Here is a 21,549-nt window from a genome sequence, read left to right as displayed (position 1 = left end):
CCTACACTGCCTGCTATGTGCTCCTGTACAGCAGAGACCCACAGATCAGTACTCCCTACACTGCCTGCTATGTGCTCCTGTACAGCAGAGACCACAGATCAGTACTCCCAACACTGCCAGCTATGTGTTCCTGTACAGCAGAGACCACAGATCAGTACTCCCCACACTGCCTGCTATGTGTTCCTGTACAGCAGAGACCCATAGATCAGTACTCCCCACACTGCCTGATATGTGTTTCTGTACAGCAGAGACCACAGATCAGTACTCCCCACACTGCCTATGTGTTCCTGTACAGCAGAGACCACAGATCAGTACTCCCCACACTGCCTGCTATGTGTTCCTGTACAGCAGAGACCACAGATCAGTACTCACAACACTGCCTGCTATGTGTTCCTGTACAGCAGAGACCACAGATCAGTACTCCCCACACTGCCTGCTATGTGTTCCTGTACAGCAGAGACCACAGATCAGTACTCCCCACACCGCCTGCTATGTGTTCCTGTACAGCAGAGACCCACACTGCCTGCTATGTGTTCCTGTACAGCAGAGACCCACAGATCAGTACTCACAACACTGCCTGCTATGTGTTCCTGTACAGCAGAGACCCACAGATCAGTACTCCCCACACTGCCTGCTATGTGTTCCTGTACAGCAGAGACCCACAGATCAGTACTCCCTACACTGCCTGCTATGTGTTCCTGTACAGCAGAGACCACAGATCAGTACTCCCCACACTGCCTGCTATGTGTTGCTGTACAGCAGAGACCCACAGATCAGTACTCCCCACACCGCCTGCTATGTGTTCCTGTACAGCAGAGACCACAGATCAGTACTCACCACACTGCCTGCTATGTGTTCTTGTACAGCAGAGACCACAGATCAGTACTCACCACACTGCCTGCTATGTGTTCCTGTACAGCAGAGACCCACAGATCAGTACTCCCCACACTGCCTGCTATGTGTTCCTGTACAGCAGAGACCCACAGATCAGTACTCCCCACACTGCCTGCTATGTGCTCCTGTACAGCAGAGACCACAGATCAGTACTCACCACACTGCCTGCTATGTGTTCCTGTACAGCAGAGACCACAGATCAGTACTCCCCACACTGCCTGCTATGTGCTCCTGTACAGCAGAGACCACAGATCAGTACTCCCCACACCGCCTGCTATGTGTTCCTGTACAGCAGAGACCACAGATCAGTACTCCCCACACCGCCTGCTATGTGTTCCTGTACAGCAGAGACCACAGATCAGTACTCCCCACACCGCCTGCTATGTGTTCCTGTACAGCAGAGACCCACACTGCCTGCTATGTGTTCCTGTACAGCAGAGACCCACAGATCAGTACTCACCACACTGGAGTCTCCTGGACACGTCTCTGGCACATCACATTCATTAACAGAGCCACGACAGACTGTTCCTCTCGGCTCATACTGTGAACAGGGAAAGACACTGCAATGACTGTCTGCAATCCAACCATGTACAGTCACCATTATTGGCACTGTATATAAATGATGACAAATGCTTTAGCGTTTAACTAGGCTGGTCGCCAGTACACCCCCCTCTGGCTCTGCCATGAAATTAGTCACAACAGAGAAAAGGCTGAAGCAGTCTACTTACCCGACACCGGCGGCAGCACAGGCCGTCACTACACATTGCGTCATGGCTGAATGTGCACTTCTTGCAGCAGTTCCCAGCTCCTGTCTTATTACATTCCTGCAAAGCACAACAGGGGTATTGTGTCATTCATACAGCCTTGCAGTCAGCTAATACAGAACCTGCATCAAGAGACATAGGAGGACCCTCCACCCCCAACCCATACAAACGTAGGCGCAGCGCGTTAGAACCTACCGTATGTTTCGGTACAGGAGACGCACTTTTTCTCCCAAAAAAATACGGAGAAAAGTCCCCATGCCAAATCAAAGCCCCCAGCCCAGCAAAGCACACTGCACCCTTGTTCCAGGTCAGTGACTATATGTGTTTCAGGCCAGCGGCTGTACTTGCTTCAGGCCAGCGGCTGTACTTGCTTCAGGCCAGCGGCTGTACTTGCTTCAGGCCAGCGGCTGTACTTGCTTCAGGCCAGCGGCTGTACTTGCTTCAGGCCAGCGGCTGTACTTGCTTCAGGTCAGCGGCTGTAGTTGCTTCAGGCCAGCGGCTGTACTTGCTTCAGGCCAGCGGCTGTACTTGCTTCAGGCCAGCGGCTGTACTTGCTTCAGGCCAGCGGCTGTACTTGCTTCAGGCCAGCGGCTGTACTTGCTTCAGGCCAGCGGCTGTACTTGCTTCAGGCCAGCGGCTGTACTTGCTTCAGGTCAGCGGCTGTACTTGCTTCAGGTCAGTGGCTGTACTGGTTTCAGGCCAGCGGCTGTACTTGCTTCGGGCCAGTGGATGTACTTGCTTCGGGCCAGTGGCTGTACTTGTTTCAGGTCAGTGGCTGTACTTGCTTCAGGCCAGTGGCTTTACTTGTACCAGGTCAGTAACTGAGTAACTGTACTTGCTTCAGGTCAGTGGCTGTAGTTGTTTCAGGTCAGTGGCTGTACTTGCTTCAGGTCAGTGGCTGTACTTGCTTCGGGTCAGTGGCTGTACTTGCTTCGGGCCAGTGGATGTACTTGCTTCGGGCCAGTGGCTGTACTTGTTTCAGGTCAGTGGCTGTACTTGCTTCAGGCCAGTGGCTTTACTTGTACCAGGTCAGTAACTGTACTTGCTTCAGGTCAGTGGCTGTAGTTGTTTCAGGTCAGTGGCTGTACTTGCTTCAGGTCAGTGGCTGTACTTGCTTCAGGTCAGTGGCTGTACTTGCTTCAGGTCAGTGGCTGTACTTGCTTCAGGCCAATGGCTGTACTTGCACGAGGCCAGTGGCTGTACTTGCTCCAGGCCAGTGGCTGTACTTGCTCCAGGCCAGTGGCTGTACTTGCTTCAGGCCAGTGGCTGTACTTGCTTCAGGCCAGTGGCTGTACTTGCTTCAGGCCAGTGGCTGTACTTGCTTCAGGCCAGTGGCTGTACTTGCTTCAGGCCAGTGGCTGTACTTGCTTCAGGCCAGTGGCTGTACTTGCTTCAGGTCAGTGGCTGTACTTGCTTCAAGTCAGTGGCTGTACTTGCTTCAGGTCAGTGGCTGTACTTGCTTTAGGTCAGTGGCTGTACTTGCTTTAGGTCAGTGGCTGTACTTGCACCAGGCCAGTGGCTGTATTTGTTCCAAGTAAGTGACTGCACTAGTTGCAGGTAAGTGAGTGTAGTAAAGCAAAGAAATACTGTAATGTAATATGACATGTTGAATACAATTGCCAGCCATGAATGCCTTTACCCTCATAATAAGTGCCCCCCAGCATCATACAATATAAGCCCCATATAGAGCACTGCACAGAATTAAGGAATTATTTTTTCATTAATTGTACTTACAGCAGGAGAGCCGCAATCACACTCCTCCCCCACCTCCACAAAGCCGTTCCCACAGGATGGAGGGTCCAGCAGCTGAGAGGAGGAAATACAAACCATCATAAACATACATGTAGGGTGTGGATAGTGCCATACATAACAATGGAGATGGTATAAAAAGCTGAAAGACAGCAAATAATGTGTGCAGCCCGCAGTAAACAATTAAATCCCAGCTGCCATCCTTCAAGAGCAGGATACACATGACAGCTGGAATCTGGTTGCTATGACAACGGTGCGTTTCTGTTTTCTTTAGATTCCATGCAGTTAAATGCAGCAGATTGCGCAGATGTACATTCGTATAACTAGGCTCACTTGTAAAGCTTTGTTTTCACTGTAGTGTTCTGGGTGCTTATAATATCCTGGAGATATCAAAACTCACTCACTCTAATGACCTGACATTATACAATGCTATTAGGGAGCTATTGAGGCTGAAATCTGAGTCTCTTAAAGGATACCCAAAGTGACGTGTGACATGATGAGATAGACATGGGTATGTACAGTGCCTAGCACACAAATAACTAGGCGGTATTCCTTTTTTTCTTTCTCTGCCTGAAAGAGTTAAATATCAGGTATGCAAGTGGCTGACTCAGTCCTGACTCAGACAGGAAGTGACTACAGTGTGATCCTCACTGATAAGAAATTCCCCTTTTTACCTCTTTCTTGCGCTCAGAAGTCATTCTCTGCTAGGAAAGTGTTTTATAGTTGGAATTTCTTATCAGCGAGGATCACACTGTAGTCACTTCCTGTCTGAGCCAGGACTGAGTCAGCCACTTGAATACCTGATATTTAACTCTTTCAGGCAGAGAAAGAAAAAAAGGAAAGCAGCATAGTTATTTGTGTGCTAGGCACTGTACATACCCATGTCTATCTCATCATGTCACATGTCTCTTCCCTCTATATGGTTGATAAAACACACACACACACACACACACACACACACACGCACACCTTTCCCCCGGCACTCTCTTCCCGCCGGATGTGTTATATTTCCCTGCTCCAGCGCTGCGTCGGGTCTCTTCTGCTCTTCCCAGCAGCTGCACGCTCTGTACTTCCACACCTCCAGCTCCTGATCATGTGACTTGTATTTAAAGCCACTGTTATGCAGCATGGACCATGTGCATGTCAGGAAGATCAGAGGAGACTCAGAGCAGCTCTGAAGCAGGTAAATCTTAAACGGCTCCACTGTGCTATTCTCTGAAGAAGGGGGAGGAGCTGCTCCACTGCGCTCCACTGCAGAAGGGGGAGGAGTGGATATCCAGCCCCCAACCACCACCCCCAGTCGATATATAGTTTCACCACTTTATGGCCCAGCGCACACCAAAAACCTCTAGCAGATCTGCAAAACGATAGAGGTTTTTGAAGCAGATTTCAGAGCGATTCTAGGCATGTTTAGAGAGGTTTTCTACACATGGCTTCCTAGCGGTTTTTGGAGCGTTTTTGTGTAGCAGATTACATATATTGTTACAGTAAAAGTTGTTACTAAGCAGCTTCTGTAACAAAAACGCCCGAAAACCGCTGTGATCTGGTGTTTTTTAGAGCGGTTTTCTACTTTCCTATACTTTAACATTGAGGCAGAAACGCCTCAGAAATCTAAAAAGTGCTGCAGCCCCCGAGTTTGCGTTTGGGGGGGAAAAACGAGTCGCTCTGGTGTGCACCAGCCCATTCACTTTCATTAGCCAAGCGGTTTTCCCCTAGCAAGCTTTTTAAAAAAAGCTCCAGAACCGCTCTGGTGTGCACCAGCCCTATTTGAGAATGTTCAATAAATGGTGAATCTTAATTTTACCAAGGCATAAAGCACAACGGTTGGCCACAACTTTGGTACCATTCATCCAAATGAGCTGCTGCAGTGAGAGCAATGTGTGGTTTAACCTTCAGATCATGAGCCTGTCGCATGGGCCAGGGAAAATCTGCTGTTACTGTCAACAATGGAAGAGGCCAGGAAAACCCCCTCAAGTTTGGAACAGTTTAAAGTTTTGACTCTTCAAAGCCCGGACTCCAGTACAATAGAAATCTAAGCCCTTCAGAGTATAAATGAATCGCTCATAGTCCTCTATTTGGCTAAAATACACATGGGGTTGATTCCCTAAACCGTGGTATGACAAATAGCACGCCTTATCAGAGATAGCACGTCTTATCAGAGATAGCACGCCTTATCAGAGATATCACACCTTATCAAAGATAACTCACCTTATCAGAGATAGCACTCCTTATCAGAGATAGCACGCCTTATCAGAGATAGCACGCCTTATCAGAGATAGCACTCCTTATCAGAGATAGCACGTCTTATCAGAGATAGCACGCCTTATCAGAGATAGCACTCCTTATCAGAGATAGCACGTCTTATCAGAGATATCACACCGTATCAAAGATAACTCATCTTATCAGAGATAACGCACCTTATCTGAGATAACGCACCTTATCAGAGATAGCACACCTTATCAGAGATAGCACGCCTTATCAGAGTAGTATAGCGGGCGATACGAACCCGCAGGGGATCAGGGCAAGTGCCATTGCCAATTAGCAGGCATACGTTCGTAGCACTCGCTATGCTACTCTGATAAGGCATGTTAACTTTGATAAGGCGTGCTATCTCAGATAAGGAGTGCTATTTGTCATAGCACGGTTTAGTGAATCAACCCCAATGTAAGCTAATTAGGATAAATGAAATGGCCATGGCGGCCTGGAAGGGGAATAGTATTTAAAAACAATGGGAATTTGTGCAGGAGCAGGATAAGCCATACAGACTGTATCCTGCACCCAAGTTTCCTGCACCAATTTCTCTCGTACGCAAAGAGAGTGCTGTCACATATGGTGTTTCACTGACTCATTCCTGGCCCAGAGGCCGAGAGCCACACAACACAGCTCTACATTAGCTGAGCACAGGCCAGCAGGCTGCACAAATCACCAGAAAACAGACAACCTACCTTCAGAGGCTTGTTAAACAGACATCTCCCTCCTCCGTTTTGCAGGAACTGGCGGTATTCATCAGTGCTGCAGCGGGAGAATTTCTTGGGCAGGTAGTGCCTATAGCCAGAGAACAGAAATGTAGCTTTACTAAAAGGCTGGACATGGTTTTATTTTCCGTGGAAATCAACAAGCAGGACATTAGCCCTCTCACTCGTTCTTCCTGTATATGAATGCCAACACCACACAGGTGTGTTATTACAACGGCAAAACGGAACATGACATCAAAGTTGTGCGTTTTCTGCAGCATTAGCCTACAGTCAGATGACAGCAGTTGACTGACGGAAATGGGAATAGCGAGTGGTGGGCGAAAAATTGCAGGCGGAAATTGTTTTGTTCCTGCAATTGGACAATGCACTAAATGTGACCCAGCCCATTGATTAACATGGGCTGTAACTTCTAATAATAATTATCCTCCTAACATTTGTATAGCGCTTTTCTCCTGTTGGTGCTCAAGAGCTGCAGCCACTAGGGGTGTGCTCAAGGGGCCCCCTTGTAGTGTTTGGAGCTCTTGCCCAAGGACTCCTTACTGAATAGGTACTGACCATAGCCAGGATTTGAACTCTGGTCTCCCATGTCCAAGGCTGAGCCCTTTACACTATCCAGCTACATCTAGCCACAGTTCTACAAGCGGGAAAACCAGGTGTAATTTCCTTCCTGACTATTAGGCAGTAGGGATGTCTGCCTAAGCCCCATCTACACCATACAATTTTTTGTCCGATTCGATTCATTGATTTGATTTAATCCGACATGTCCGATCAGGATTCGATTCGATTCAATTTGCCATTGTTTTGCAATGGCAAATTGAATCGAATCCCGATCGGACATATCGGATTGAATTGAATCAATGAATCAAATTCAATTGGACAAATAATTGTATGGTGTAGATGGGGCTTAAGAGAACTCACAGAGAAGCATGTGAGCAGTTTGATCAGCTGATAAGATTTGTAAGGTTCTGATTTGCTGCGATGACTTCCTGACTTAAAGCATGATCATGACCAGCAAATCAGAGCCTCACAAAGCTATCAGCTGATGAAACTGATCACATGCTTCTCTGTGAGTTCTCCTAATCAGCGACATCCCTATTAGGCAGCCACTGGAACCCTTAAAGGGAAAACAGGACAGTCCCCTCAAACATACAAAAGTCCATAGTATCAGTGGATCGCTGGTCACGCTCTCATCAAAACAGCTATTGTAGAACACAGGTTCACTGAAACTGACTTTTCACCAATAAAAGAGGCTCCCAATATAAATAACAAGCAAAAAGGAGCACTGAAAGGGGCACTATTGTCATAAAAAAAAACCTGTTTTTAACTAAAAAAACAAATTCTATGTGCCTTGTAAGGTTGAAGGAAATAAAAATTGTAATGGAAAAGTTGTATGCTGGCTGAATCTACTTACACACATATTAGCTGTCCCCATCAGCAGCTGAATTTCCGATGAAATGCAAAACAACTCGCTCACTTGCACAGCAAATGTAGCTGCCGTTGTGTCTCAAAAAAGTTTTCCCTGTAAGGCTGTGGAAGGACCATTCATAGCTACCTCCCGGGCACCCTGAGCTGCAGGCGAGCTTTCACCTTGCTACACTGCTCTTACGCCAGCGCAGCACCTGTAAGGGCCTCCAGCCTCAGAATTACAGCCATCCGCAGTACTGTGGAGGGGGAAGGGACGCATGCAGGTGTCCTCAGCAAAGCCTGCACAAGTGCCTTACAGGTGCTACATGCTGATGTAAGAGCCAAGTGCTCAGCATGACAGCCAGGCACATGGCATGGAATGCAAAGGAATGTTCCTCTCCCTTCAGCTTCCCTTTAATCCTAGCCACATAAACTGTTTGGAGATTGAACCACCATCATCTCAACACCTAATTTCTACATCCATAGTCATGCCTGCTACTACAATGAAGGCCAGCCCATAAGAGTGAATTTTCATCAGACAGAACAGATACTGGACTTGATTCACTAAGACAAATAGCACGCCTTATCAAAGTGAACACGCCTTATCAGAGTATCATAGCAAACTTATGCCTGCTAATTGGCAGTGACGAGAGCTCCACTTGTCCTGCCCTGAGCCCCTGCGGGTACGTAGCGCTCGCTATGCTACTCTGATAAGGTGTGTTAACTCTGATAAGGCATGCTAACTTTGATAAGGCATGCTATTTGTCTTAGTAAATCAAGCCCATTGAGTGAATGGAGACTGCTTGATTCTACATGGTTAGATTAATTCAGAGCTGGACTCCCAATGGAAGAAGTATTTTCAGGGCACACATGGGAAAAGGGCGCCAGGAAATTTGGGCACCGGAGAAAGGCGCAAGTAGAATATTGGCAAAAGTAACAATAGTAACAATACGAACGCTTTACATAACCTATTTCTCACACTAACCCTCCCCGTACCTACTACTAACACTAACCATCCCCCTAACTACTCCTTAAAGTGGCACTATGGCGAAAAAATGTAAAATTTAAAATATGTGCAAACATATACAAATAAGAAGTACGTTTTTTCCTGAGTAAAATGAGCCATAAATTACTTTTCTCCTATGTTGCTGTCACTTACAGTAGGTAGTAGAAATCTGACAGAAGTGACAAGTTTTGGACTAGCCCATCTCTTCATAGGGGATTCTCAGGGATTTATTTATTTTCAAAAGCACTTAGTGAATGGCAGTTGCTCCGTCCAACTGCCAAAAAAATTGTGCAGTGAGCAGGGAAGCTGGCCAGCATCATTGTTTAAATCCATTTTAGGGAATATCTTTATAAAGAATAAAAGCCTTTCTGAGAATCCCCTATGAAGAGATGGACTAGTCCAAAACCTGTCACTTCTGTCAGATTTCAACTACCTACTGTAAGGGACAACAACATAGGAGAAAAGTAATTTATAGCTCATTTTACTCTGGAAAAAAGTACTTCTTATTTGTCTGTTTGCACATATTTTAAATTTTTACAATTTTTTTTGCCATAGTGCCCCTTCAAACTAACCCTTCTGCTACCCTACAACTTTCACTACTCGTCCCTTCCTGCACACAATATTCTACCAGCACACCCATCTATGGCAGCGCCAAATTAACTGCCTTGGTTATCAGGGGCTTTAAGCTCACTAGATCACTGAACACAAAGCGGATCATATCAGCCTCACTAGAGTGTCAACCAAAACTACTGTGAGTGGTCACTTGTGGTAAGGAAAATCCAGCATGTTGTACGCAGCTTGAGATGCTCCTGGATAAAGCAACCTAAAAATAATCTGTCCACCATTACAGTATCAATGTTGGTTGGTTGTGTGAAATGTATCTTTCTCCTCCCGCCATTTTCCATGCCACACTTACCCAGTGTCCTCCATAATGCAGCCGAGCCAGAGGTCAGGACAGCTGCACTCACCTGGAAAGAGAAGGCCTTGTCATTACACAGCACAGCCACAAGTTACCTCCAACACATGGCCCAGCTCTCAGGATGAGCTCTTACCAGCTGCTGTCCGGGGTTTATTAAACATCATGCCCAGGTTCTGTCCCAGAGTCTGTGCCAGCGACACGGCCATGGCATTAATGTTTCCATACTGCATGGGGTGAGAAGAGAAGACAAGCGCTACTTCATGCAATGATAGCAAAACGTCAGACTAACTGGCTACTTGTTTAAAGCGAACCTAAACCCAGAACTTCCTCTCTGACCTAAAAGATACAGCAAAATAACCATTAAAGAATAATATTTATTTGTTGCAGCGATTCTGCAGAGCGGTTACTTGCTGGTTTCACGGGAGCAGAGAAAGGGTTAACCTCCTGTGTTTACATATTAGCACACAAGTTGGTGCACCCGCGGCACAGATCACACAAAGCTTGCAGCTCAAATTACAGTGGCTCATTACTTCCAGATAAACGAGAATTAGACAAGCTGTTATCTCTAAATACACACAGGGTGGGTTTATCTGTGTTTCCCTTCTCCCCTCCGGATGGGTTTAGGTCCACTCTAACCAAAACAGATTAGATTTCCATTTCTGAATATGAACTCGAAGCTCAGTTGTAATGAGAGCAATCTGTCTACATTGCCAAGTATGGACAGTGATTGCTTGCAGATATTAGTTTTCATTTACGGTGCAGACAATGGTTAGCTATTAGGATGCGTGTTTGTTTACCGGCTTCAGGTTCACCTTTAATCTGGTACTACATTACTGAACAATTCTGAATCATCATATGGATTAACCAGGCAAGTCTATCTGGACGGATATATGTCTATCTGTCCAGATAGACTCTGCTGCTGCAACTCTGCGCGATCCCGCCGCCTGCCGTTAGCCCCGAGATCAATGAATGGGAATATAGTTCCCATTCATTGATCTAAGTCCCCCGCAGAAAAACCGATGGCTTTTTATCAGAGGCCTTTCTGCAGAAAAAAAAGTTTCCTGTCCTCCTAATGTTTCCTGGGAGCGAGATCATTCGCTTCCAGGACATTTTGACTGTGGCCATCTTGTGGCCAAATAGTAAAACTACACCCACATACATTTTTTATTAAATAAATACATTATATTACATTTAAAATTAGCTGTTTACCTCCCACACCAAAAATTACCCAAATAAAATTTTTAACCCTCCTGGCGGTATGTAGTTTCGGTGGCTGCGTCCGCAGGAGGGATTTTTTGAAAAAATAAATAAATAAAACTTGTTGCAATATTTGTAGCTTGCACTAGGCTAGCTACCAGTGTCCCCCAAGTCCCCCGCACCTCTCTGATCCCCCCGATCACCGGCGCTTCTATTTACCCAGCCACGATTCCACCATTCCGCCTCCACAATCAGCTTCAGTCGCCGCTATGGCAACGATCGGACATGACGTAATCGACGTCATGCGCAGTCACGATCCTCCCCATAGCAAAGCCTGGAGCTGATTGGGAGGCTGCGCCATCGCGGAATCCCTGGGGGGGTACGTATTACGGCGGTGATCGGGGGGGATCGGAGGGACTTGGGGGACACAGGTAGCTAGCCTAGTGCTAGCTACAAGTATTACAACAAGTTTTATTCAAAAAAAAATCCCTCCTGGGGCCATGTAATCCTCTGCGGCGGATACCCCGAGTGTAGGTCGGGGTTACCGCCAGGAGGGTTAATAAAAAAAATTACAATAAAAAAAACCAAAAAAAAAAAACCCAACAACATAAATAAATAGTTACCTAAGGGTCTGAACTTTTTGAATATGCATATGGAGAGAGTATATTAATATAATTTTTTAAATTATAGGCATGTAAATAGTCATGGACGCAAATTGAAAAAAATGCACCTTTATTTCCAAATAAAATATCGGTGCCATAAATTGTGATAGAGACATAATTTAAACGGTGTAATAATCGGGACAAATGGGTAAATAAAATACATATTAATTAAACATTGCTTTTTTTTTGGGTGAAATGAAGCTTCTGCAGCTGAAAACCCCGTCTTGAAATTAATTTTGATCATGTGATTAGACACATGGGAGCACAGGAACTTGTGTGTTAGGCTCTGTGTGAGGGTTGTCTGCTTCTGTTTTTTGGATTGCGTCATTATCTTGTTCAAATTACTTTGCGACTGCTTTCAGGCTGGATCAAGCTGATTGTCAGCTTTCTGAGCTAGCTGTAATCTGACCTATTAAAAACCAGCATATGAGGGCTCACAGTGGGACCTAGCAGGCAAAAAAAAAACACCTTTTCATTAAAGAGAGTGTGTACTGTGAAAATTTTACATAAATAAACGTACCAGCCTGTCTGTTGTCTTCTCCTAGCCCCCTCTGTGACTTTTTCGCAGCTCCCCGCTGCTTACTTGGTGATAAAATCACTGTTTTATTCATTGTTTTTGTAAACAATGAAGATGACTGCCAAACAGGAAATACATCATCAGAGCAGGTGCCTGTTTGCAGAGGCTCCTCTCAAAAGTGACTAAACTGCTGTAATGTTACTCCACTTGTTGCTTTAGCTGCTTTTCTGGGCTTTGAACTGATCTTTCTGCACTCACAGCTGTTCACAAGGTCACAGCTCCATGAGCTGCAGACAAGCTGGCTGTGAGCAGAGACCTTGCCTGTGACTCATACACACAGCACACAGAAGAGCAGAGGGGGGTGTGGAGGGGGCGTGCATAACTTCTCCCTACCACAACAGAGGCAGCACATTCCTCTCTGGGTTGACCAAGAAAAGAAGATTAGATATATTACAGAGACTGTGCAACTAAAAAAGGCTGCAGTAATCCAGACCACATTAGAACAGGTATAGGAACTTATAGGATAGAAGAAATAAGACTGAAAATTTTGTTACAGAGTCTCTTTAAACATAAAAAAGGAAGATGTTTGTTACTGTGAAGAAAGAACAGCTGCCAAACCAGAGCACACTGAATGAATCATAAGCACCATAAATGTTTAATAAAGCAGAAGAGAAGTAATTGTTGTGCAGTGAGGTGGAAGGAAGAGATATCCTAGAGCCTATTGTTAAACTTTCCTCAGTCATCCCTGTAAAGCAGGTAACAGCTGGCAAAGCCTTGTGATGCCAGTAGGACCTGTGCGTTGTCTTTCCGCCAGCAGCTCCATCTAGTGGCACAATGACATATAACAACTCAACTTCCGAGTGCATTCTGTTCTTCGTCAAAAATGAAACAGAAGATTAGAATTCTGATAAACTGTGAGCTTGAGGCCTCCTGCACACTGTAAATCTGTCCTGTGATTCCTATTTGCGTTTCCGATTTTCCCTGAATACTTTGAAAACAAGAAGAAAAACGCAGAAAAAAAATTAAAAACTGCAAATTGGAATCACATATAAAATTGCGTAAAAATTGCAAACCGGAATCGCATGTAGTGTGCAAGAGCCGTAATGTTGCTGCAGGGAACAGGTACAGTCCATACCCACTTATATTACTACTGGGCAGATCGATGAACGATTTGAACCACTTTTATGTTAGTAAAGGAAGGTCCGCACTGATGTCTCCACTCCAATGTAGTTTATTCAGGACATGTCCAGTTCAGGTAAAACACTCAGACTAACATGTTTCGGACTCCAAGTCCTTAATCATAGTCATGTCACAGCATTCTGATTGTGAATTTAAAAAGGGAGGGTAGTAAGAGGCGGGGCACAACCCTACCCAAGCGAGGGAGGGAGCAGATTGCCCACCAAAAACTAACACCTCGTTAAAAATGTAGGTTAAACATTAATACAGTTAAAAACACATACAGATAAGGAGCAAAAATAATGAGAGCAATATATGCAATGTATGCAAGAGTCAAAAGGCAATCTAATTCTCAGCCTGTCACCAAAGCCAGGTCCCACCTCGCATTTAAACCCTTAGGTGATCTAGTGCCAAGCCGGAAAATCCAAAGTCCCTCTCTTTTACGGATTAGTGCCTGAAGGTCACCTCCTCGCCTAGGCAAGGAGACCTTCTCTATTCCATGAAAGGAGAAGCCAGACATATCACCATCATGAACCTGTCGGTAATGTTTGGCAACATTAGAAATATTTTGTGTGGGCCACCCAGCCCGCAAGAAATGTTCCGATATCCTGGCTCTAAGGGGTCTGGTAGTGCAGCCCACATACTGGAGAGAACAGATATGACATGTCACCATATATATCACGTTTTTGGAGCCACAGTTAATAAAATGCCTGATATTGAATCTAGAACCATTGTGGAGTGATTCCACAATTTTTGTTCTAGTGTGGAAAGCACAATAGTTACAGGTTGGTATTGCACATTTGTATGAGCCCCTAGCAGACAACCACGTCTGTGATTCTGTGTGTGTGCTAAAAAGGCTGGGGGACAACATACCACCCAGTGTGGGGGCTCGCCTACTGGAAAAACTGACGCCATTGCGAAGAAAGGGCCGCAAGTCCTCATCACCCTCCAGGATAGGGAGGTATTTGGTGATGATACTTCTAACCTCCTGAAACTCCGAGCTAAATGAGGTTATAAAAGCGGACCTATCTCCGAAATCGTGTCCTGAGGCATTGGCCCGTATCAACTGACTCCTTGGGATGGAGGCTGCCCGCTGTTTACCCCTTTCTATAATCCATCCAGGGTATCCTCTCTCCCTAAGACGTCCCTCCACCACATCAAACTCTCGTCTTTCGGCCACCTGATCCGAACAATTGCGGCGGGCCCGGATGAATTCGCCCACCGGAACCGCCCGAATCGTGTGTAGCGGGTGACAACTAGCTGCCTGTAGTGTGGAGTTTCCCGCACAAGGCTTCCGGTACGTCCTGGTTTGGACAGTCCCCGAAATAGGATTGCCCTCCAAGGTCAGGTCTAAATAATCAATAGAGCTGGCCTGCCAAACATGAGTAAACTTCAGATTACATTCATTATTATTGAGACAATCCACAAACTGTTGTACCAAAACAGGGCCACCCCTCCAGACGACTAGAATGTCGTCTATAAATCTCCCATACCAAGCTACCTACTCCAGATGGCGCCCACCACCCCCAAAGATGTGGAACTCCTCCCACCACCCCATATAGAGGTTGGCCAAAGAGGGGGAAAATTTGGCCCCCATGGAGGCTCCACACCTCTGGAGGTAGAAGGCGCCATCGAACATGAAATAATTACAACAGTTTGTGGATTGTCTCAATAATAATGAATGTAATCTGAAGTTTACTCATGTTTGGCAGGCCAGCTCTATTGATTATTTAGACCTGACCTTGGAGGGCAATCCTATTTCGGGGACTGTCCAAACCAGGACGTACCGGAAGCCTTGTGCGGGAAACTCCACACTACAGGCAGCTAGTTGTCACCCGGTACACACGATTCGGGCGGTTCCGGTGGGCGAATTCATCCGGGCCCGCCGCAATTGTTCGGATCAGGTGGCCGAAAGACGAGAGTTTGATGTGGTGGAGGGACGTCTTAGGGAGAGAGGATACCCTGGATGGATTATAGAAAGGGGTAAACAGCGGGCAGCCTCCATCCCAAGGAGTCAGTTGATACGGGCCAATGCCTCAGGACGCGATTTCGGAGATAGGTCCGCTTTTATAACCTCATTTAGCTCGGAGTTTCAGGAGGTTAGGGGCATCATCACCAAATACCTCCCTATCCTGGAGGGTGATGAGGACTTGCGGCCCTTTCTTCGCAATGGCGTCAGTTTTTCCAGTAGGCGAGCCCCCACACTGGGTGGTATGTTGTCCCCCAGCCTTTTTAGCACACACACAGAATCACAGACGTGGTTGTCTGCTAGGGGCTCATACAAATGTGCAATACCAACCTGTAACTATTGTGCTTTCCACACTAGAACAAAAATTGTGGAATCACTCCACAATGGTTCTAGATTCAATATCAGGCATTTTATTAACTGTGGCTCCAAAAACGTGATATATATGGTGACATGTCATATCTGTTCTCTCCAGTATGTGGGCTGCACTACCAGACCCCTTAGAGCCAGGATATCGGAACATTTCTTGGGGGCTGGGTGGTCCACACAAAATATTTCTAATGTTGCCAAACATTACCGACAGGTTCATGATGGTGATATGTCTGGCTTCTCCTTTCATGGAATAGAGAAGGTCTCCTTGCCTAGGCGAGGAGGTGACCTTCAGGCACTAATCCGTAAAAGAGAGGCACTTTGGATTTTCCGGCTTGGCACTAGATCACCTAAGGGTTTAAATGCGAGGTGGGACCTGGCTTTGGTGACAGGCTGAGAATTAGATTGCCTTTTGACTCTTGCATACATTGCATATATTGCTCTCATTATTTTTGCTCCTTATCTGTATGTGTTTTTAACTGTATTAATGTTTAACCTACATTTTTAACGAGGTGTTAGTTTTTGGTGGGCAATCTGCTCCCTCCCTCGCTTGGGTAGGGTTGTGCCCCGCCTCTTACTACCCTCCCTTTTTAAATTCACAATCAGAATGCTGTGACATGACTATGATTAAGGACTTGGAGTCCGAAACATGTTAGTCTGAGTGTTTTACCTGAACTGGACATGTCCTGAATAAACTACATTGGAGTGGAGACATCAGTGCGGACCTTCCTTTACTATTGTTGCTCATTGGGTTTGGCCACTCGTGTTCCTGCACTGTCCCACCCAGTACGGTGTAGCGGTACTTCTGTCTACCTTTCTACCACTTTTATGTTACTTGAGCCTAATCTGTAAAAGTTTTTTTTTCTATCGCACATACACCTCTCAGTAGTTCTGAAAGGGGGGGACAATTTTCTCTCCAACAGCCCATAAAACATTCAAACCCCTTCTGCCCATTGCTTCTCACTGCAAATGGCCCTCCATACTCAAAGGAACTTCTACTGTATCCAGCATAGTATTGATACAGAGGTGCCAAAAGGATAAAATAATCTAAAAAGTTTAAAACATGAGGAGGCAGTGGTGGACTCCCCTCCTCCAAGCAGACACAAAAATTGCTAACGTGTTTGTCAAATACAACAAGTTTATTTACATACTCCGGGGAACAATGCAACGCGTTTCGCAGGTTTGATCACGCTTCATCAGGCAATAGCAACGGAGCAATAGCATTTCTGGTCAGTAGAAGAGCCAGGCACCTCTTCTACTGTATCCAACTACCATAAACCAAATGTATTAATATTTTAACCACTTAACAACCTGACTTATAAAAACGTCCTGTACAGCCTCTTAACGACTCCAGGATGTTTTTATAAGTCAGACAGCGCTGCTGCCACTGTACGCATGCATGTCTCCGTGCCTGCACGCTCCCTCGCATGCAGGGCCGGGCCGAGGCATAGGCTGGAGAGGCTCCAGCCTCAGGGCGCAGTGTAGGAGGGGGCGCACAATTCATTCAGCTGTCATTCCTAATTGTGTATGAAGCAGAAAGAGATAGGAAAAGGGATACATAGCATAACTACATATTAAGGTGTTGCGGAGGTTGTGGGCCCTGTGGCCCTCTAGTCTAATAGTAATCAGTGTGTGACAGCTGGGGTGGGAGGGGCGGAGGGGCGCACTGGTGTCTCAGCCTTGGGTGCTGGAGGACCTTGTCCCTGCTCTGCTCGCATGCATTCCCGCGTGCATGTGAAAAAAAAAACCACCATAGAAAAAATACACCTTCATTTCCAATTGATATATTGTCACCATACTTTGCACTGGGGACATAATTAAAACGTTGTAATAACCAGGACAAATAGGCAGATAACATGTGTGGGTTTTATGCACAGTAGCAGTGTTTATATTAAAACTATAGGGGATGAAATTGGAGAAATAGTGTATTTTTTCATTTTTTCCTTGTTTTTCCCTTTAAAATGCATAGAAAAAAAAGTAATTACTGAAAACAAATATCAACCCCAAAAAGCCTAATTGGTGGTGAAAAATAAAACAAGATATAGATAATTTTGTTGCGATTAGTAGTAATTAAGCTATTGGCAAATGAAAGGGATGAGCACTGAAAGGTGAAAATCGCTCTTGTCCGTTAGGGTAAAAACCCCTTTGGGTTGAAGTGGTTAAACAGAGTAATTAACCTGTCGGTTTATTCCTGCTTTAACTGCACAAGCAAACTTGAGAAATGGCTAAAGCACATTTTACTAAAGCTTAAAGAGGAACTCCAGTGAAAATAATGTAGTAAAAAAAGTGCTTCATTTTTACAATAATTATGTTTAAATGATTTAGTCAGTGTTTGCTCATTGTAAAATCTTTCCTCTCCCCGATTTACATTCTGACATTTATTACATGGTGACATTGTTACTGTGGGCAGGTTATGTAGCTGCTCCTAGCTGTTTTGGCAGTTACAGACAGCTGTAAACAGCTAATTCCTGTCTGTGAACATTGTTACATTGTGGCAGTTTGCCCAGAGTACCGCGGTACTCAGAGCTTCTTGTGGGAGGGGTTTCAGCACAAAATCAGTCATACAGTGCCCCCTGATGGTCTGTTTGTGAAAATCATTATATTTCTCATGTAAAACGGGGTATCAGCTACTGATTGGGATAAAGTTTATACAGACCATACATTTCTCAGTATAAAAAGCAATGGAGCCATGACACAACTTACCTCTATGATGCCCCCGCCTTTGGTAGGAGAGCAGATGCCACCAAAATAGGCCGCCCCACTACGGCTGCTTTTAAACGTGCGTCCTCTAAATGCAGAGAGAAGGCAGTGTTAGTGTCAGTGTTCAGCCGCACAAATATTGGGTCAGTGTGAGCCCAGATGAGAGAAGAATTACCTCATGTGAAGATTACTGCTATTGAATGACTCAAACACCCATGAAAAGTGACATCACAGAACGATGACAGAGCACAGCACGATGACGTGAGAATCATTATGTTACTGTGGGGAACTGGCTAGATCACCAGGCACAGGCAGATAACACCTCGTTATTGCAGTGTGGAGGAAGGAACAGGTAGCCAACAATAATGCAATGAGAGGTTTACCACAGCTAGAAACACTAAGAGATGGAATATGTTCCTATTTATGTGACCATTGAGAAGGTAAATTAGTCTATATTCATGGTGGTTGTATTATTATTGTATAATATATAGCACTGACATCTTCTGGAGCACTTTACACGGACTATCTGAATGTCACTAAGGGCCCGTTCACACTTAAAATCGCAGAACGCCGGCGATTACCGCCGGTGTTTTGCAGGAGTTATTTTCCCGCGATTAGCGCGGAAAAAATCACTGGACACTGCGGCGGTTTTGGAGCGATCGCGATTAGCGTGCTATGCACGCTAATCACGATCGCAAATCGCGTAACGCTCGGCGCCGCCAAACCGCTGCATGCAGCGCGGTTGCGGTTATCGCTAACCGCAACCGCGGCAGTGAGAACACTGCCACTCGCTACATTGTGTAGCGGTTCTTGCAGATCCGCTAGCGGTTTGCCGTGAGCGGGAATTGTGCGATTCCCGCTCAGGTGTGCACGTGCCCTAACTGTCCCTCGGAGGAGCTAACAATCTAATCCCATCATAGTCATGGTCTGCTGTCCCTATTTTGGTGTAAAGGTGCGTACACACGTCAGATTTTTCCAAACGACCGGCCGTTTAGACGTCAAATTGGGCGTGTGTACAAACTGTCGTTCAGCTGATAAGACTGGATTTGACCGATCCGCCAAGTGGATCCATCAAAACCAGCGTTATCAGCTGACTGCCCGTTTGTACACACGCCGAACGTCCAAATGACCGGCCGTTTGGAAAAATCCGACGTGTGTACGCACCTTAAGGCACTTTGGACACACTACTCAGAGGATACCCAGGCAAACCAACATTGGGAGACCTCCATTCACAATATCCTGGCCCAGACTGAAGCCAGGGACCCTAGAGCTGCAAGGTGAGAGCGTTATACACTATATCACCGTGCCACTCTCAGAGCTCTGGGCATGGCTGTGATGAAGGGAAGTTTTACTCTGCAAAGCTCAGCCTTGCTCTGATGAATACAGTATCACACTCACCCGAGTCCAGAACCAGGTACTGCCACCCTGTGGTGGTCTCTGGGAACTGAATTGTTCTCCAGCCTTAGGGCCCATAGGCAATTCACTTTTTCTCCCAACTTTTCTCCTAGGAGATACTTTTTTATGTTCTATTTAAAATAACTTTTCAGCACTTAGTGATTGAAAAACTACCAACAAGTAGGTGATAAATACTATCAAAATTATTTTGAGGATTAAAATATCACCTAGGAGAAAAAGTTAATTGCATACGGCCCTATATGTTACATTTGTTTCTCCTCACTAGTCTGTCACCTACACAATAATAAAGTTTGTGTTTATGCCTAGTTCTCCTTTAACAGTGCTCTGCCCCCCCCCCCCCCCCCCAAGACAGCACATGAAAGGCAACAAACCATGAAATTATTAGCCATGGAATATTAGCCATGGAATATTGAGCCTGCCTTGATTCAGTCTGAACGTTTAATTGGATTGGTTTACCTATGCCCCTGCTAAAATTCCTAATACACTTTGGGCCAGATCCAATCCACTTTATCTCTTAAAGTGTACCCGAGCTCGGGCACAAAACCAGATACTTACCTAAAGAGAGGGACGCCTATGGATTCTACTGAGGCATCCCTCTTTATTCTGCTGTCCCCCATCGCTGAGTGGGGACCACGAGAAGATTAGCGACATTGCATTGTCGCTAATCAGATTGGGGCCACGCAGCTCTTCTTCCGTGTACGTGGCCGCGCAATAGCCGACTGAGCTGCGCTGCCCCAATTCGTCGCTCTCCAACGGGGTGGGCTGTGGACACCTCTATAACTCTTCCTCTATAACTGTGCCCAGCCCCTTGCATGCCACCGGCCGCCGCTACACACAGCCCTCAGATTAGAGCGACCCGCTGCACCGATGTGAGGCAGCGGGTTGCTCTGATCTGAGGTCCGTGTAGCAGTGGGCGGTGGCATGCAAGGGGCAGGGAACAGTTATAGAGGAAGTGGCCACCGATCCGAAGATAAGACGATCAGCGGCCACAGGGAGGCAGGCAGGCAAAATGCCGCTCCAGCGCCCATGCCACCTGACGCAAAAGCGTTACTTGGCATCATGGGTGGGACGGCACTGCCTGACTGGCTGTTTAAAGCAGCTAAAGATACATCTATGCTAATAAGGCCTAAAGGCCCATACCCATGAACGATTTTGCATGCTGAATGATTTTTTCTCGATATAGCACAACAGCATTTAACGAAAATTTGGCAAACAATGTTGACCGATGCACAACAACCACCGCAATCATTCTTTTTTAAAAGCCCGACAGGTACGATTAAGTTGTTGAGGAACATTCCGATCCTCATCGGCTTACGTGGGTTTGCCGCGATCGTGTAAATAATCATTTACAAGATCGTTTGTTTACACCGATGCAAACGACGACTGCAAATACGACCAGATCTGCAGGTGGGTATTCACCTTAAGACCTCAGGCAGCCTATAAACTATTACTCCCAGTTCTAAAAATGTGCTAAATACATGGCAGAAAGTTGACTGCCCTTTAAAATTGGTCTTAAATTAGCCACGCGCGATACAATAAAAACATGATACAATAAAAATATTTAATTTTATTGCAATTCAATAAAAATGATCAATTGTACAGAAAAAATAAAATTGAAAAGTTTTTTTCTTCCTTAACCAAGAAATCTAAACCAAATGTACAGTTTGCTATTAGGCAATTTCTTGATTTATATATCCAAGCAATTTTTTTTTTCCTGAGATTTCAACCTTTTTTTTTTATAATTGGAGAAAAATTATGTGTGTGATACGTTGGTAAGAAAAATTGATTGTAATTCTAGAATTTAAAGAAAAAAATAAAGATTGTATCGTGTGTGG

General features: G+C 45.6%; 1 protein-coding gene across 3 annotated transcripts in view; it reads right to left on the bottom strand.

The window, feature by feature from the left end:
• The window catches only part of ADAM11 (ADAM metallopeptidase domain 11), a 180,472-nt gene that overhangs the window by 43,797 nt on the left and 115,126 nt on the right, over positions 1–21,549 (bottom strand). For all 3 annotated transcript variants that reach the window (XR_011025410.1, XR_011025411.1, XM_068264201.1), the window contains 7 exons: positions 18,302–18,386; positions 9,845–9,935; positions 9,709–9,760; positions 6,353–6,452; positions 3,393–3,464; positions 1,623–1,718; positions 1,355–1,435 (listed from right to left, as the gene is read on the bottom strand). Coding sequence is in view for 1 of the 3 variants with exons in the window: in XM_068264201.1 (XP_068120302.1) it covers positions 1,355–1,435; positions 1,623–1,718; positions 3,393–3,464; positions 6,353–6,452; positions 9,709–9,760; positions 9,845–9,935; positions 18,302–18,386 (577 nt within the window). In the remaining 2 variants the exon portion in view is untranslated. The remainder of the gene's footprint in view (positions 1–1,354; positions 1,436–1,622; positions 1,719–3,392; positions 3,465–6,352; positions 6,453–9,708; positions 9,761–9,844; positions 9,936–18,301; positions 18,387–21,549) is intronic.

The sequence above is a fragment of the Hyperolius riggenbachi genome, chromosome 12 (genome assembly GCF_040937935.1).
Source record: "Hyperolius riggenbachi isolate aHypRig1 chromosome 12, aHypRig1.pri, whole genome shotgun sequence".
Lineage (NCBI taxonomy): Eukaryota > Metazoa > Chordata > Amphibia > Anura > Hyperoliidae > Hyperolius > Hyperolius riggenbachi.
Note: the sequence above shows the minus strand (reverse complement) of the source record. Positions and strands in the feature narration are given on the sequence as shown.